Source organism: Artemia franciscana, chromosome 20 (assembly GCF_032884065.1).
Source record: "Artemia franciscana chromosome 20, ASM3288406v1, whole genome shotgun sequence".
Lineage (NCBI taxonomy): Eukaryota > Metazoa > Arthropoda > Branchiopoda > Anostraca > Artemiidae > Artemia > Artemia franciscana.
The window spans coordinates 25,783,833-25,801,343 of NC_088882.1; the positions used below are offsets into that span (position 1 = coordinate 25,783,833).

Below are 17,511 nucleotides of genomic sequence, written 5' to 3' on the forward strand. Positions count from 1 at the left end.
AGTTATCTATCAAGGCAATTACTGACATTCTGAAGCACCAACCTCAGCTGCTCCTCCCCCCCCAAGGGCACTGGAAATTTATGATCTTTGTGGCAGACTGTGAAAGTGAAACCTTGTATAATAAATCTTCTGGTATTAGTCCTCTGTCAGGTGTAAAAGAAAGCACTATGTTATAAAATTCTGAAAGCAAATATATAGCCTAAATTATATATTTCCTAGGTATAAGCCTAGAAGACCAGCTATACCTAAGGAAACATATTAAGAAAACAGTTCTTACTTCATAATATGCAGATCAATCCTAGTTAAAATATTTTGCAGGGGGGAAACCTTATATTCATATCTTTCACTGTTGTACAATTTTTCTTTTAACAAAATTCTGAAAAATCGACACGGATTTGACTGCATTTTTCCATTTTGAAATGTAATTAAATTGTAATTAATGCAATTGAAGACCATGCAATTAAAATATTTATCACAAAAATATATATAAAGACGAACTGTGATAAATATGGTTAGGATTGGTTAGATGGCATTTGGGTATTTGTTTATAAACAATTTTCAAGACTTAGAGAATAGAGACAAATATCTAGAAATATGATAAAAAAAACTGGAAATACTAGGAAAGAAGTGGGGATAAAGGTTTCTCCCCCTGCAAAATGTGATAACTAGGATTATTCTGTAAATTATGAAGTAAGAATTGTTTTCTTAGCATGTTTTCTTATTTGTAGCTGGTCTCCTAGGCTTACACCATTTCCCATTTCAAGAACACAGTTCTTGCTATCATAATATGCAGAATTATCATAGTTAACACATTTTGCATGCAGCCCTGCTATACTTTACCCTCCCCCCCTGATATGTAAATTATATCCCAAATTAGACCTATATATTTGCTAATTATTCTCAGAATGCATCTCAGCTGTTTCAATCTGTGAGTTGAATCAACTGTTATGAAATAAGTACTAGTTTCAAAACAAGAAATGGTGGCTGCTCAATTTTTTAGTCTACATACTCGCAATATATAAATACATGTTTATTTGTTTTGGCTAGGTGTTAGAACTGCCCATACTAACTGCCAAAAAATACTAGAAGGTATCTGCTTTTTCTTTTTAATGTTTTGTTGTGTCTATCTTTCTAATTTTGTCCCTCTTAATTTTAAATGGATTTGAGTTATACTTTTTTTTTCAGGAGTCCCTATATTACCTTAAATTACCTTAAATCGCACTGTCCGGCGAATAAGGTTGGGTGAACATCCTGTAGATTCGCCGGTTGAGTGATGGAGGTGGAAGTGCGTTGTCTAGTTCCGTTGAGTAGATCCACTGGCCTCCCAGTGTAGTTTCCACTCCATCGCTGCCCAGTCTCGGTCAATTGCTTTTTTGAAGTTGTCAACAGTTTTGGACTGAACTGTTTCTTCACTAAGGGAATTCCACAGTGGAACAGCACGAGTTGAGAAGAAGTTGGAACGTTCTCTCCGTGAGCTTCTTTGTTGCTGGAGCTTCTTGGTGTGGCCCCGGGTGTGGCTAGAGAGCGACTTATTAAAAAGCCCTGGTGTGACACCATTCTCCAGCAGCTTGTGGGTCAGGATTGCATCTCCGCGTTTCCTCCTGTACGTCAGGGTTGGGAGCTTGAGTTTCTTGAGGCGTTCAGGGTACGAGAGGTTCTTACATTTGGTTGGTAGTTTTGTAGCCCTCCGCTGAACGCTCTCAAGGATCATCTTGTCCACGACATAGTGGGGAACGGCAAGAGAGACTCCGTACTCAAGTTGCGGTCTGACCAGTCCTGTATATAGCTTCCTGATTGTCCTGGGAGATCTACTGGTGATATTACGTCTGATGAGACCAAGGGACCTGTTGCCTTTTGCAGCTAGGTATTTGCTGTGACTATGGAATTTCATTTTGTCATCAACAATGACCCCAAGGTCTCTTTCTTCGGTGACAGTTTCCAAAGTTATGAGCTTCCCAGTACGATCTGTCATTGTATATGTCATTCCTGGGTTCTTAGGGCCAAGATGTAGGACTTTGCACTTTTCAGCATTAAACTCGAGGGACCAGGAAGAGGACCAGTTGTTGAGGGTGTGCAGATCTGCCTGCAGAGCTGCGCACTGTTGGTTGTTTGCGACTGGGCCAAACAATTTCGAGTCGTCTGCAAACAGTTTAAGGTCATTTTGCACTGACTGGGCTGAGTCATTGATGAACATGTTGAAGAGGGTAGGTCCCAGTTTAGTTCCTTGCGGAACTCCGCTGAGCACTGGAGTTGGGTTTGACATGATTTGATTCCCCTCCTCATCATACATCATCACCCTCTGTATTCTATCCTTGAGAAACTGGATAATCCATTCTCTTACATCTTGGTGGAGTTGATAGAACTCTAGTTTCCTTTCCAGGTACGAGTGTACTACCTTCTCGAAAGCTTTGGCTTGGTCCAGCAAGAGTACGTCAACTGGAAGGCCTTCCTCAATCATCTTGGTGATTATGTCATATGATTGAATTAGGTTTGTCTCCACAGAGCGACCCTTCCTGAAACCATGTTGTCCATCGTATAACAGGCTGTTAGTTTCCAGATGTGCAACGATTGCATCATTTAAGACGCCTTCCATGACTTTTGATGGGACAGAAGTCAGGCTGATGGGTCTGTAATTCTGTGGTTTATCTTTCTGTCCTTTTTTGAAAACTGGCATGACATTTGCTGTTTTCCAGTCAGAGGGAATAGTTTTGGAAGCTATTGACATCTGGAATATTCTTGTCAGGGGTTCCGCTATTTCAGCTGCGGTCTCCTTCAGCAACCTAGGATGGATGCCATCGGGTCCCTTTGCCTTGGATGGGTCCAAAGTTTTTAGGCGCTTGTAAGTATCACAAGCTGTGAACTGGATCGATGGCATAGGGTGTTTGATGTGGGTGGTTGGCATATCCGGTGGGGGGCATCCAGGGTCTTTAGAGAAATTTGACGAGAAGCATTGATTGAGGGTATCTGCCATTACCAATGGGTCGGTTATTTTGGTTCCATCGCTGGAGGTAAAATGATGGATCGACCTGCGGCTTGGGTTGTTTGAAGTGACATATCTCCAAAACTTTTTTGGATTGGTTTTTGCCTCTAGTGCTATCGACTCCTCATATCTTATGGTTGCTTTTCTGGTCGCATTTCTCAGTTTGTTCCTGGCCTTTTTGTACTGCTCTAGATGGGCTGCACTCTCACAATTTTTATACTTTTTCCAAGCTTTCTTTTTCTTATTAATGACTTTTTTTAGCTGTGGTGACATATACGGAAGGGTTCTGGGACGTTCTGAGAAGTAAGTTTTCGTATGCTTCAACTCAAGACTCAGTAGTATGTCCTTGAAAAGCTCCCAGGATGCTTCAGTGTCTTGTTGCAAGGAGTTTTCCCATTCAATCTCTTGTAGGTCCTGGCGTATTTTCTTGTAATCAACAAACGTTCGTTTGATTTTGTTGGTTGGTATCTGATTCAAGATTATTGCACTCAGGATACAAAGATGGTCGCTTGCTCCAAGGGGGGGTAAGTTTGCTGTTGACATAATTTTTTCGGGGTTGTTTGACAGAACGAGATCAAGGAGAGATGGAGTTTGATGATCTCTATGTCTGGTAGGGAACTCAACTGTCTGGACCAGCAGGTTATCAGCAAAGGCTTCAAGAGTTGGATTGGTATAGTTGTTTTGAAGAGTAAAGCCTAAACCATCGACCCACCTGGTGTCCGGCATGTTAAAGTCTCCTGTGATGATGACATTTTTGGGGTTACATATTGTCATTTCATTTATAATATTTGCCACATACTGAAATGATTCTTCGGAGCTGGGGGGGGAAGGGCTACGGTAAATCACACCAATTCTAAACTTTTCAGACCCTACTGTCAATTCAACCAGGATAGACTCTACCCAAAAATAATTGGCACTTGTGAAAAGGTCAAAGTTATTTACCTTCAAGGCTGACTTGATGTATATGGCAACTCCTCTCCTCACATTGGGTCTGTCCAGATTCGAAATGACTGTGTATCCTGGTATCTGAATATGGCTATCCTCCAGTCTATTTTGAGAGTTTTTTGGGCAAATTTCACTTAAGCACACAACGTCTATATCTTCGTGAGCCAGCAACACTTTTAGCTCATTCAGCTTGTTTGGCAAGGAGTCAATGTTTGTTGACAACACTTTCATCACTTGTTTCTGTCTGCTTCTTCTTCTTCCTGAGCCCGCTGGAACTAGCACGTCATCGTTGGATGACGGACTTTCGTCTGCTTCGCTAGATGCTGCGTCAGTTGAATAAGAATCTGGCGAGTTGTATTCCGATTCAACAGAAAGAACGCAGCTAGTGTCAGATTTGGCAGTTTCAAAACTGCATTCCGATGAATGTTCTTGAGCTGATATGGAACTACTATATAATACACTGTTAAATGACACTAAACTACTATTTACATGTCTTTCGTCTGGCTGTGCATCTAGTGCTCCATCGCTCCCAATGCTGGGGGTGGAGCTCGCTGACCGTTTTTTGAGACGACTTTGCCGTTCCGTACTCCGAGGTCAGTCTCACCGTTTGCAATCCGTCTTTTAAGTTCCTCTGTAGCGCTCTTACGTTTAGCTCTGTCCTCTCGGGACTCATCGCTGTGGAACTGTATGTCTGCTTTCAGCTCGACGGATTTTTTCAAGATCTTTACCTTGGTGGCAATGTCTGTAACACTAAAAAGAATCGGGGGAGGGCGGTGTGGGACTTGCTGGGTGGGTGGTTTGTTTGCACCGAGTCTTTTCAGGTTCAGAATTTTGACGCCGGGGAGACTATAATCTGAGGCTAGGTGCTGGATCACAAAGTTTGTATCATCGTCTGTAGGTGAGACACCGTAAGCGATGAGGTTCAGTTTCCTGCGTTGTCTGTCCCTATCCTGCCTCATCACTTTTAGGACTTGGTCCTCTAGGTCAGTACCAACTTTTCCCTCCGCGACTAGTTTAGAGATTCTGCTATCGACATCAGCAACAGAACACTTAGATGCCATGTCTCTTTCAATGTTGGAGATCCGATCACTGAGTGGGTTTACTGCCTCGCTTATTTCTTTTGTGATACTGTCCTTAAATAAGTCGAACGAATCATCAAACTTTTTTGCGATTCGATCTTCAAACTCGGAAAGGAGGGTTTTTACTTGGTTACCAATGTTACTTTGATTGGACGACTGCGGTGCCCTGAGTTTGCACACTGGGCATACCCACTGGCAACCAATTCGCCTTGTCATCTTTGTGAAAAGATTGTACTCAGCTAGGGGCATCTCCAAACACTTTATACATAGCCAATTTTCACAAGAATCACATTCAAGGGCAGATGAGTTAGGGTCTAATGCTACCGCGCACGCTGAGCATTTGTCTTGGCCTTTAATCGGACTGTCTTTCTTCCGCTTAGATGACTGCGATGCCATCTGTGGTTCTTTCTCGAAAAGTCTGTAATTAATTCGTACTCGTACGCAGATGAGAGTGTCAAGTTTGTGGGCACGGATTCAGAACTTGGGGAATATTATTAGTTCTAGAATATTACAGTTTCTCATGTTCTCTTCAAGGGACTTGGGCTAATTGTTTACCTGTTCTGTGGCTGGTTTAGTGATTCTTTCATATCAAGTTTTGTGTCTGTGACATTGCTAGTTGCTCTGGACTTCTGGATCACCAAGAATATCACAGGTAAATTCATACATCGTAGTCACCTAGTCACCATAAAGTGTAAGCCATCAACATCTCAAAGACCAAGTATGATACTAAAGAAATGTTGTTTTATAATTAAATAGACTGGTGATATAAAATGATTGAATTGGTGGTAACTTCTGCGAAAGACAAATAGGAATTTTTGTAAGCTTATAAAATTTAAGTGGCTGCTGGCTCATATGATTTTGTACTTTTATTTTCATTTGATCATATACAAAATATGTGCCCTTTGTTTTTCCGGTAGGTTTTGCTGTAGGTCAGAATTCCTTACCTACCCAACAAGATCCAAGGATCAGTTATATGTAGTTTTGGTTAAATTTCTCATATATTGATTTATTACTGTTTACGTTTTGGTATTTGAGCTGATGTTTTTAAACATGAAATAATTGTCAAAAATGGTATGCTGAGCTGTATTCAATAGGAGGATCAGCATAACAACATACGTCCAATCACATTTTATTCCTCCTTATCTACACTACCCTCCTTATCCTTCCTTTGAAATGGCTTAATAAACAGCTTTGGGAATCGGGAATATGAAAATGTCAGATATGACATTTTGTGTAAAAGTTGACAATATTGAAATAAATATTTCTTAGCAATTTTCTGTTGGTTCATTCTTAAATGTTTCATTCAATATTGAAATAAATATTTCTTAGCAATTTTCTGTTGGTTCATTCTTAAATGTTTCATTCAACTGCTTCTAGTTCAACAACTTTTCAATTTAGAGGAAAGGCCCTAAACTAGGTTTTTAAGGCTACCAAATTTGTCTTTAAGCTGGGTCATACAGACTTCGTAAATCTTTTGTAAAGTACTTGCCTTAGGGTTTGTTGCTGTTTGTACAATAATCTTAGCCGATTGATTTGATGATTGTCCTATATAGTGGATAATCAAACAGTTCATGGTAACGAACTGTAAGTAAAGAGCAACACGGCTCAATAGTAACCAAAACTCTGTAAAACGGAATTTTGATTTCAATAAATATATCAAAAGAACCAGCTTATTATGCTGACTTCAAATACACGAGAGTCATTAAGCTTAATGTTACCCATAAAAGGCTACAAGCCTGAGAAATTTTTCCTGATTTCCGAAAAAGGGGGGAACCACCTCCTAAAAATCAAAGAATTTTAATAGTAATCACACCTTCCGATTTAGCATATCAGAGAACCCTATGTGAGGGGAGGAAATTTTCCTTAGAGGGTGAGCCAGATTTACTGGCATTATATGAAAAACGATCAGAAGTTAAATAAAAAAATAAGTTTTGTTCAACTTGAAGTAAGAAGCAACATTAAAATTCAAAAAGAACAGAAATTAATCCATATATGAGTGGATTTTCCCGCTCCTCAATACCCTGCTCTTGCGGCTAAAGTTTGACTGTTTGTCCCAATTTTTCAAAAGACAAGTTTGTTTAATTACAATAGCAAGCTTTTTTTAAAAGTGCTAAAAGTTTTTGCGTGAATTGCAAGGTGTTGAGGAGGGGGCATCGCCTTTATTTACTGAATATTTTCTTTTCGTTGTCATTTTTAAAGTTGCTCCTTACTTTCAATTGAAAAATATTATCTAAAAAAAAATAATTTGAAAAGAGGCGACATAAGAAATAGGGTCGCTGTACTAAATTATCTGACTGAACTGAATAACGACTAAAACAGTGTGGTTAACACAGCGACCTCATACATAAAACAAATATGAGTTGGAAAAAAAAAACTTTGATTAAAATGGGAAAAATCGTAAATTTTGTATTGATCATTAAGAACTGCTCACCTAGTGTATTGTAAACACTTCCATTTCTATTAAAAAAAAATCATCTGAATGTTGCCCCTTACTTCCAGTTCAAAAAACGTTATTTTTTTATTCGATTATATGATTATATGTTTTTACTGTAACACGTTTTGATTTTGTTCAGGATGAAAAATCTCTTGCAAACGTAGGTTGATATTCTTCCAAGCTTTCCCAATTGTGCTAACTATTAAAAATATTCTATTTATGACATCATCTTTTGTCAATACTAAATTTTGTCAAGACAAATATGGGTTGACACTCTTTTGAGTTTTCTCAGTCACAGATACTGTTAAAAATATTCAATTTACCACATCAGTTTATGTCAACACAGAGATAGATTGACATTTTTTTTCAAGCTTTATGCAGTTAGATTGTTTCGTCCATTCTTTTTTGTTAATACTTAATGTTTTCGTCACAAGATAGGTGAATATTCTTTCGAGCTTTTTTAATTAAACTATCTGTTAATATATATTTTATTTTTATTTTCAGTCAATATTAAACAGCTCAACAGAGGAGCTACTCAAGGGTCTTCTGTTGAAAGTTTCCTCCCTTATAATGTCTACTCCTCATAAAGAAGAAAAAATATTCATATAATTTTTTTTTATACAAAGATCTTGACGTGGTCTCAACTTTTTCGGAGATCAGTAAACCTTGAATAAAAAAAAAAATATTTATAAAAAAATAATTGCCGAAAAAACACAAATAAAAAAAACTGAGAACAAAGTAGCCTATTAAGTATAATTGGACAGTTTGATCTATTTTGATTATTTTTTTAATATTATTTCATTATTGGTGTTTACGTTTCGGTGTTCCATACTGATGTTAGTTTTCATGTATCGATGTGCTTATTGATATTTGATTATTTTCCAACTAGCGCTAATTTTTTGTTATTAGTTGAGGACCTGTGCTATGGGAGTCTTTAGATAGTGATATGGAAAAAATCTCAAGTCTTTATACTGTAAAAATCTTTTAAAAAGCACTTTGTATCTCAATGAAAAAAGACATTACCGTATTCTCATTATTGTTGTCATTATTACTTCCTTTTCATATTTTTCATCATTCCTGGAGAAGATTGCAATCGTATTTTTTTTTACTGTCCTATATATTTTGAAAAGTTCTAGCCTAGTTCTTTTTGAATAAACCTTTTTCTGTTTTAATTAGGTCGTTTTATGGTTGGACTGAGATGGTGGAATTATATAGATGATCAAGGAAAAAGTCATTGGATTTATGAAACTCGTGAGCCGAGTGAAGTAAATCCCATTAGCCCAACAGACTCAAAAATATTTTGGTCAGCTTTGTTTCTAACTCCAGTTTTGTGGGTTGTTTTCTTCATTGTTGCCTTATTTAGTCTCAAGTTTAGGTGGCTGGTAAGTTTTTTTTATTCCCATTAGCCCCCATTTGCCCATTAGCCCAACAGTCTCAAAAATATTTTGGTCAGCTTTGTTTCTAACTCCAGTTTTGTGGGTTGTTTTCTTCATTGTTGCCTTATTTAGTCTCAAATTTAGGTGGCTGGTAAGTTTTTAAAAAAAAAAAAAATTTTTTAAAACGCGCCACCCCAACACCTAGTATATATATATATATATCTATATATATAAAAATAAGTTGTCTGTCTGTGGATCAGGTAACGTCATGTTTCTGTGTCGAGTGACGTCATGAAGTTAGTTGTCGTCATTTTTGCTGTGACGGTGACGTCATTAAAGATATTTAAGACATATATGTTCACGTAGAAATCTATTAATGTTTAGCTTTAAAATGACTGATGAACTTACAATGGCAAAAGCCGAAAAAGATGCTCAAAGAGTCTATGTCAAAAAACTTGCTGCTGATAGAGAAAGTCAGAAAAGAAAGCGTGCCGAGGAATCAAAAGAACAGCAAGGAAACAGGCTTGAGGCTGATAGAGAAAGAAAGAACAGAATATCTATATATATAAAAATAAGTTGTTTGTGGGTTATGTCTGTCTGTCTGTTTGTCCGCATATGACGTCTGAATTATTTCATCATATACCAATTCAAAAACGAAAGGCCAACGTAACAACTAAAGAACCAGCACCAGATCCGTCCAACAATTTTAATGGACCTCGAGTTTACTTTAATTGGAAAAATCAAACTGGTACAGTGTACTTTGGTCTAATAAGTTTTTGCCTTGCGACACGTGGGATAGAACTTCCAAACCTTCGGAAAGAAAGTATGGCTGTATCCACTACGCCATCACAAGGTACTAATATTGATGATTCCTGTGTAACTTGATTAATTTATTTGAAGCAGTAACATTTAATGGTTGGTGTACATAATTTAACTACGATGAACTTGAATACATAACATGATACTTTTTTTTATCCAGTTTCGTAATTTAATAATTGTTCCTTCAGGAACAATTTATATATATATATATATATATATATATATATATATATATATATATATATATATATATATATATATATATATATATATATCTATATATATAAAAATAAGTTGTTTGTGGGTTATGTCTGTCTGTCTGTCTGTCTGTTTGTCCGCATATGACGTCTGAATTATTTCATCATATACCAATTCAAAAACGAAAGTATACAAGCTGATGTAGCTAAATTGGTAACGCGGTATGTTCCAGGTTCTAGGTTCGAGAGATTCAAGGTTCGAACCTTAAATACAAAAGAAGAAAAAAACTATAAAAGGTAAAAACTACAAAAAAAACTAAAAAAGCTAGAATACTGAAAAAAACTAATAAAAGTTAAAAAACTAAAAAAGAAAAAAAACTAAAAAACGTAAAAACTACAAAACTAAAACCTAAAAAAAACTAAAAAAAAAGGTAAAAACGAAAAAAAACTAAAACGAAAGAAAAACTAAAAACTAATAAAAAACTAAAAAAACTAAAAACTGAAAAAGAAAAAAGACTAAAAAGAAAAAAAAAACTAAAAAATCTAAAAAAAAACTAAATTGCTAAAAACCAATAATAAAACTAAAAGACACAGGGACACAACTACAATGGCGCGTAACTAATATTGGTAGAGCGTTATGTTTCAGGTTGTAGATCTGAGGTTCAACCCTGAATACAAAAGAAGAAAAAAAACTAAAAAAGGTAAAAACTACAAAAAAAAACTAAAAAAAAGAAAGAAAAACTAAAAACAAAAAATTTATTTCATAAACCAATTCAAAAACGAATTTATTCAAACCCGAGTAGCTGAGTTGGTAACGCGTTATGTTCCAGGTTCTAGGTCTGAGAAACTACAAAAAAAAATAAAAAGAAAAAACTAAAAAAACTAAAAAAGGTAAAAACTACAAAAAAAACTAAAAAGAAAAAAACTAAAAACTAATAAAAAATAAAAAAAAAACTAAAAAAGAAAAAAAGAAAAAAAGGAAAAAAACTGAAAAATAAAGGAGAAAAACAAAACTAAAAAAAAACTAAAAAGGTAAAAACTACAAAAAAACTAAAAAGAAAACAGAACAAGAAATTAAAAAAAAGGTAAAAACCAAAAAAACTAAAAAGAAAAAAGGAAAAAAAACACAAAATTTATTTCATCATATACCAATTCAAAAACGAATGTATATACAGACCGGGACACAGGGACACAAATGACGACCGGGACGCCGGGGGGCACAGGGGGATATCTAAATGACGACAGGGGCACAGGGAATGTTCGATTAGCAATCACCATCAACTCACCATCAAAGCTCAAGGGCAATCATTAGAATCATGAGGTATAACTAAAAAAAACTAAAAAAAGGTAAAAAACTAAAAACTAAAAAAAAAAAAACAATTCAAAAACTAATGTATATACAGACCGGGACACAGGGAATATAAATGACGACCGGGACACTCAAAGAGAGATTACAGACTGGGACACCGGGACACAAATGACGACCGGGACACAGGGAAGAAAAAAGAAATAATGGTATTTAAGACATGCGTTCACGGAAAAATGTATAATTGTAAAATGACTGAAGAACCTACAATGGCAACAGCCGAGGAAGCTGCTCAAAGAGTCTATGCCAAAAAACTTGCTGCTGATAGAGAAAGTAAGAAAAGAAAGCGTGCTGAGGAATCACAAGAACAGCAAGAAAACAGGCTTGCAGCTGATAGAGAAAGTAAGAAAAGAAAGCGTGCCGAGGAATCACAAGAATAGCAAGAAAACAGGCTTGCGGCTGATAGAGAAAGTAAGAAAAGAAAGCGTGCCGAGGAATCACAAGAATAGCAAGAAAACAGGCTTGCGGCTAAAGAACGCAAAACCGCGCAGTTAGATGAAAATCCACCTGGAAAGCGAGAGTCAAAACATATCAAAACTGAAAATGATAGCGATGATGATTGGGTTTGGGATTTGACTTGGATAAGGTCATCAATGCCTACCAGATTTAAGTTAAAAAACAAAGGTTCGGCGATATGTACTTCATAGTGACGCTGAAAAAAGACACAAATAACGACCGACACAGAGGGAATATAAATGACGACCAGGAACCTCAAAGAAAAGTTACAGACTGGGACACCCGGACACAAATCACGACCGGGAATATAAATGACGACCGGCACAGAGGGACACAACTACAACGGGGACGCCGGGGGCACAGGCGGGATATATAATTGACGACTGAGACACAGGGATTGTTTGAATAGAAATTACAGACCGGGAAACAAATGACGAATGGTCGATTAGCAATCACCATCAACAAAGCTCAAGGGCAATCATTAGAATCATGAGGTATAGATCTGAATACGGATTGTTTTCCCATGGACCATTATATGTTGCATGTTCAAGAGTCGGTAAACCTGACAATCTATTTATATGCACAGACAATGGGACAGCAAAGAATGTTGTATATTCGCAAGTTTTACGTAGTTAAAAACATATATATATATATATATATATATATATATATACATCTATCTATATTCACAGGTGGGACATAGGGACACAACTACAATGGCGCGTAACTAATATGGCGCGTAACGACTTACGCGCGCGGGGGTGTTTGGGGGGTTGCGAAGCGCCCCCACCAACTAGGTGTTGGGGTGGCGCGAAGCGCCACCCCAACAGCTAGTATATATATATATATATATATCTATATATATAAAAATAAGTTGTCTGTCTGTGTGTCTGTCTGTGGATCAGGTGACGTCATGTTTCTGTGTCGAGTGACGTCATGAAGTTAGTTGTCGTCATTTTTGCTATGGCGGTGACGTCATTAAAGATATTTAAGACATATATGTTCACGTAGAAATCTATTAATGTTTAGCTTTAAAATGACTGATGAACTTACAATGGCAAAAGCCGAAAAAGATGCTCAAAGAGTCTATGTCAAAAAACTTGCTGCTGATAGAGAAAGTCAGAAAAGAAAGCGTGCCGAGGAATCAAAAGAACAGCAAGGAAACAGGCTTGAGGCTGATAGAGAAAGAAAGAACAGAAAGCGTGCCGAGGAATCAAAAGAACAGCAAGGAAACAGGCTTGAGGCTGATAGAGAAAGAAAGAACAGAAAGCGTGCCGAGGAACTACCAGAGCAACGCGAAAGCAGACTTGCTGCTAAAAGAGAAAGTGAAAAATGAAGGCGTGCCGAGGAATCACAAGAACAGCAAGAAATCAGGCTTGCTGCTGATAGAGAAAGTAAGAAAAGAAAGCGTGCTGAGGAATCACAAGAACAGCAAGAAATCAGGCTTGCTGCTGATAGAGAAAGTAAGAAAAGGAAGCGTGCCGAGGAATCAGAGCAACCTGAAAGTTATCGCCTGGCATTCAGGTACAGCCCAGTCGATGATTATAGCTTGAGTAGATGTGTTCAAATCGGGACAATGTCTAAAACTTGTCCCTATTGCAAGGCCTTGAAATTCAATGGTGAAACAATGGGAATGTGTTGCGCCTCAGGAAAAGTTAAACTTCCTCTATTGGCTGCACCACCAGAGCCATTGAAGACTTTCCTTACCGGAACTACGTCAGAATCTAAGCGTTTTTTGTCACAAATCAGAAAATATAACATGTTTCCAAATGACGTCGTTTGGAGCCCAAATTGAAAATCCAGATCAATTTATGTCTACTTTCAAAGTAAAAGGGCAAATTTATCATAGAGCAGGGTCCCTTCTACCATTCTCAGGCGAGAATCATAAATTTTTACAATTGTACTTCATCAATGATAGAAATTCTGAATTGAATGCACGTTGCGAAATTTCTCCCAACGTTGAAAGGACAATCGTTTCCCAATTGCAACATCTTTTCCGCAAAAATAATAATTTAGTGCGTCTGTTCAAAACAGCCATCGATTTGATGCCTACTGATACGCATAAAATTGTTATTTCCGCTGACAAAACGCCTCCTGGCCAACATGTGCGTAGATACAATGATCCAACTATCGACGAAGTGGCAATCGTTATGGTCGGTGATCAGTTTTTACCTCGAGATATTATTCTTCATAAGCGAAACACTCAGTTGTTAAAAATTGCTGAAACTCATCGATGCTACGATGCCCTACAATATCCTATCATTTTTTGTGATGGAGCCGACGGCTATCACTTTAATATTAAATTGATGAATCCAGCCACTAACAAAGAAATGAATAAGAAATGCAGTGCAATGCATTATTATTCCTATAGACTAATGATTCGGAAGGATGAAGAAAATTATATTTTAAAATGCCGTGAATTGTTTCACCAATTTGTCGTTGATATGTATGCTAAAATTGAATCAGAACGTTTGCTATATATCCGCCTGAATCAGACCAAGCTCCGCTCTGAACAATACATTCATTTGCGAAATGCAGTTATAAATGACGGTAATACCACAAACGTTGGAAGATTAACAATTTTACCTTCGTCATATGCTGGCAGTCCCCGTCATATGCATGAATATGCTCAAGATGCTATTGCGTATGTTCGTCTCTACGGTCGTCCAGATTTATTTATTACATTTACATGTAATCAATCTTGGGACGAGAAACTGCAGCTTTTACTTCAAGGACAATCGGCGGTTCATAGGCATGACATTACGGCCCGTGTCTTCCAGCAAAAGTTGAAATCACTGATAAACTATATAGTAAAACTTGAAGTGTTTGGGTCAGTGCGATGCTGGATGTACTCAGTGGAATGGCAAAAACGAGGTTTGCCACACGCACATATACTAATCTGGCTACATAAAAAAATTACTTCGAACGAAATTGATGATGTGATTTCCGCTGAAATACCTGATAAAAATGTCGATAAGGGGTTCCATGATATTATTGTAAAAAATATGATACATGGAACTTGCGGTGCACTGAACGAAAATTCACCATGCATGGCCAAACGAAGGTGCACAAAGCAATATCCTCGACTTTTAGTATCAAACACAATTACTGGCAATGATGGTTACCCACAATATAGAAGAAGATCTACTAAAGATGGCGGTAAATCAGCAATAATAAAGAAGCGTAACGGTACCACCATCGAAGTAGATAACCAGTGGGTTGTTCCATATTCCCCATTATTATCAAAAACATTTAATGCACACATAAACGTTGAATACTGTAACTCCGTAAAGGCAATCAAATACATATGTAAATACGTCAACAAAGGCAGTGACATGGCAGTTTTTGGCTTGCAGCCCGAAATCAAAGATTTCGACGAAATCGTACAATATCAGGCTGGAAGATACATAAGCAGTAATGAAGCTGTTTGGTGAATTCTTTCATTTCCGATACATGAACGTAGTCCAGCTGTTGTTCACTTAGCGGTACATTTACAGAATGGTCAACGTGTTTATTTCACGGAAACCAACGTGCAACAAAGAGCCCTGAATCCACCGGATACAACATTAACAGCTTTTTTTTCGCTTTGCAAAAATGATTCTTTTGCAAAAAAAACTGCTGTATACTGAAGTGCCTTCGTATTACACGTGGAATACTAAAAATAAAGTATTTGAACGTCGAAAACAGGGTAAGTCAGTCGACTGCCAACCTCCCATCTTCAAAGATACCACGACAGGAAGACTCTACACCGTTCACCCCAATCAACATGAATGCTTCTTTCTACGCCTGCTTTTGGTGAATGTACCCGGACCGACATCCTTTGAGTATTTGAGAACTGTAAACGGTACTATACATGACACTTACCGTAATGCATGTCAAGCTCTGAATTTATTGGAGAATGACCAACACTGGGATAACTGCATCAATGACGCGTGCGAAACGTCAACCCCAAGTCAAATTCGTGCATTGTTTGGCATCATTTTAACAACTTGCTCTCCATCAGCTCCTACAGAGTTATGGGAAAAATATAAGTCAAAAATGTCCGAAGATATACTCCATCGAAAACAGTTAGAGACGTCAGATATGAGTTTTGATTTTACATCAGAAATTTATAACTACACTTTAGTTATTATAGAAGATTTGTGCGTACGTATGGCAAACAAACCTCTTCAGGATTTGGGAATGCTTTCACCTAACCGTATCGCTGCTGTTTCGACATTTGTAGAATTGGATCGTGAACAAAGTTACAGTACGAGTGATCTATTGTCGTATGTATAAAATAACATTTCCAAGTTAACGTCGGAACAAAAAGACATTTATGATACGATAATGCATTGTGTCGATAACAACGTTGGAGAAATTTTCTTTTAGGATGCGCCAGGAGGTACTGGTAAAACGTTTGTGATAAAACTGATTCTGGCATCAATTCGATCAAAAAATGGTATAGCGTTGGCAATTGCGTCGTCCGGAATAGCCGCAATATTGCTGCCTGGTGGAATAACTGCTCATTTCGCTTTGAAATTGCCTCTGAATTTGCATTCTACAGAAACTCCCACGTTCAATATTTCCAAATCATCTGGGATGGGTAAAGTATTGCAGCAATGCAAACTTATTATTTGGGATGAGTGCACAATGGCAGACAAAAAATCGCTCGAGGATCTGGATCAATGCTTGAAAGATTTAAGAGGGAATTCGAAACCCTTTGGCAGCACATTAATATTGCTTGCGGGAGATTTCAGGCAAACATTACCTATAATACCTAGATCATCTCCTGCAGACGAAATGAATGCTTGCCTGAAAAATTCTAATTTATGGGCACACGTAAAAATATTAAAATTAACTACAAATATGCGTGTCCGATTGCAAAACGATGACTCTGGTCAAACATTTTCAGATCAATTGCTGGCAATTGGAAACGGAAAGCTCCCAGTAGACTCAATTTCAGGACGTATACAACTACCTGCTGATTTCTGTAATTTAGTGACGTCCAAAAATGAATTGATTGAAAAAGTATTTCCGAATATTCTAAAAAATTATAAAAATAATAAATGTCTAAGTGAAAGAGCGATTCTCGCACCCAAAAATATAGACGTCCACGAAATCAACAATACTGTTTTGACCAAGATTCGAGCCCAGGCAGTCCTTTACAAGTCAGTCGACACAGTTTTGGAACCAAATGAAGCGGTTAATTATCCATCTGAATTTTTAAATTCCATAGATCTTTCAGGGTTTCCACCACACTTGCTACAACTAAAAATAGGCGTACCAATAATACTTTTAAGAAATATCAACCCACCAAAGCTTTGCAATGGCACGCGACTTGCCGTAAAAAAAATAATGGAAAACCTAATAGAGGCCACAATCTTGACAGGGCCTTTTGAGGGTGAGGCTGTTCTTATTCCTCGCATTCCCATGATTCCAACGGATCTGCCTTTCCAATTTAAAAGATTGCAATTCCCAATTCGATTATCATTTGCAATCACCATTAACAAAGCTCAAGGCCAATCATTAGAAAAATGTGGTATAGATCTTAATACTGATTGTTTTTCCCATGGACAATTGTACGTTGCATGTTCGAGGGTCGGTAAACCTGACAATCTATTTATATGCAGCGACAATTGGACAGCGAAGAATATTGTATATTCGCAAGTTTTACGCAGTTAATTTGTATTGTATCTATCTATCTATCTATCTATCTATATAAAAACGAGTTGTGTGTATGCATGTTTGTTTGTTTGTAAAAAGAGCGTTTGCATATGACGTCATTATTAGTACATACGGCTTTGTATATGCACAGACAATGGGAAAGCCAAGAATGTTGTATATTCGAAATTTTTACGTAGTTTGAAACACATATAT

The 17,511-nt window shown here is 37.2% G+C and overlaps 1 protein-coding gene across 1 annotated transcript in view; it reads left to right on the top strand.

Annotated features, from left to right (window-relative positions):
* The first annotated feature begins 5,491 nt into the window (after window positions 1-5,491).
* Window positions 5,492-17,511, top strand: part of LOC136039962 (uncharacterized Golgi apparatus membrane protein-like protein CG5021) — a 30,951-nt gene continuing 18,931 nt past the window's right edge. The window contains exons 1-2 of the mRNA XM_065723987.1: window positions 5,492-5,656; window positions 8,615-8,820. Of these exons, the coding sequence (XP_065580059.1) occupies window positions 8,623-8,820 (198 nt within the window). The 5' untranslated portion in view covers window positions 5,492-5,656; window positions 8,615-8,622. The remainder of the gene's footprint in view (window positions 5,657-8,614; window positions 8,821-17,511) is intronic.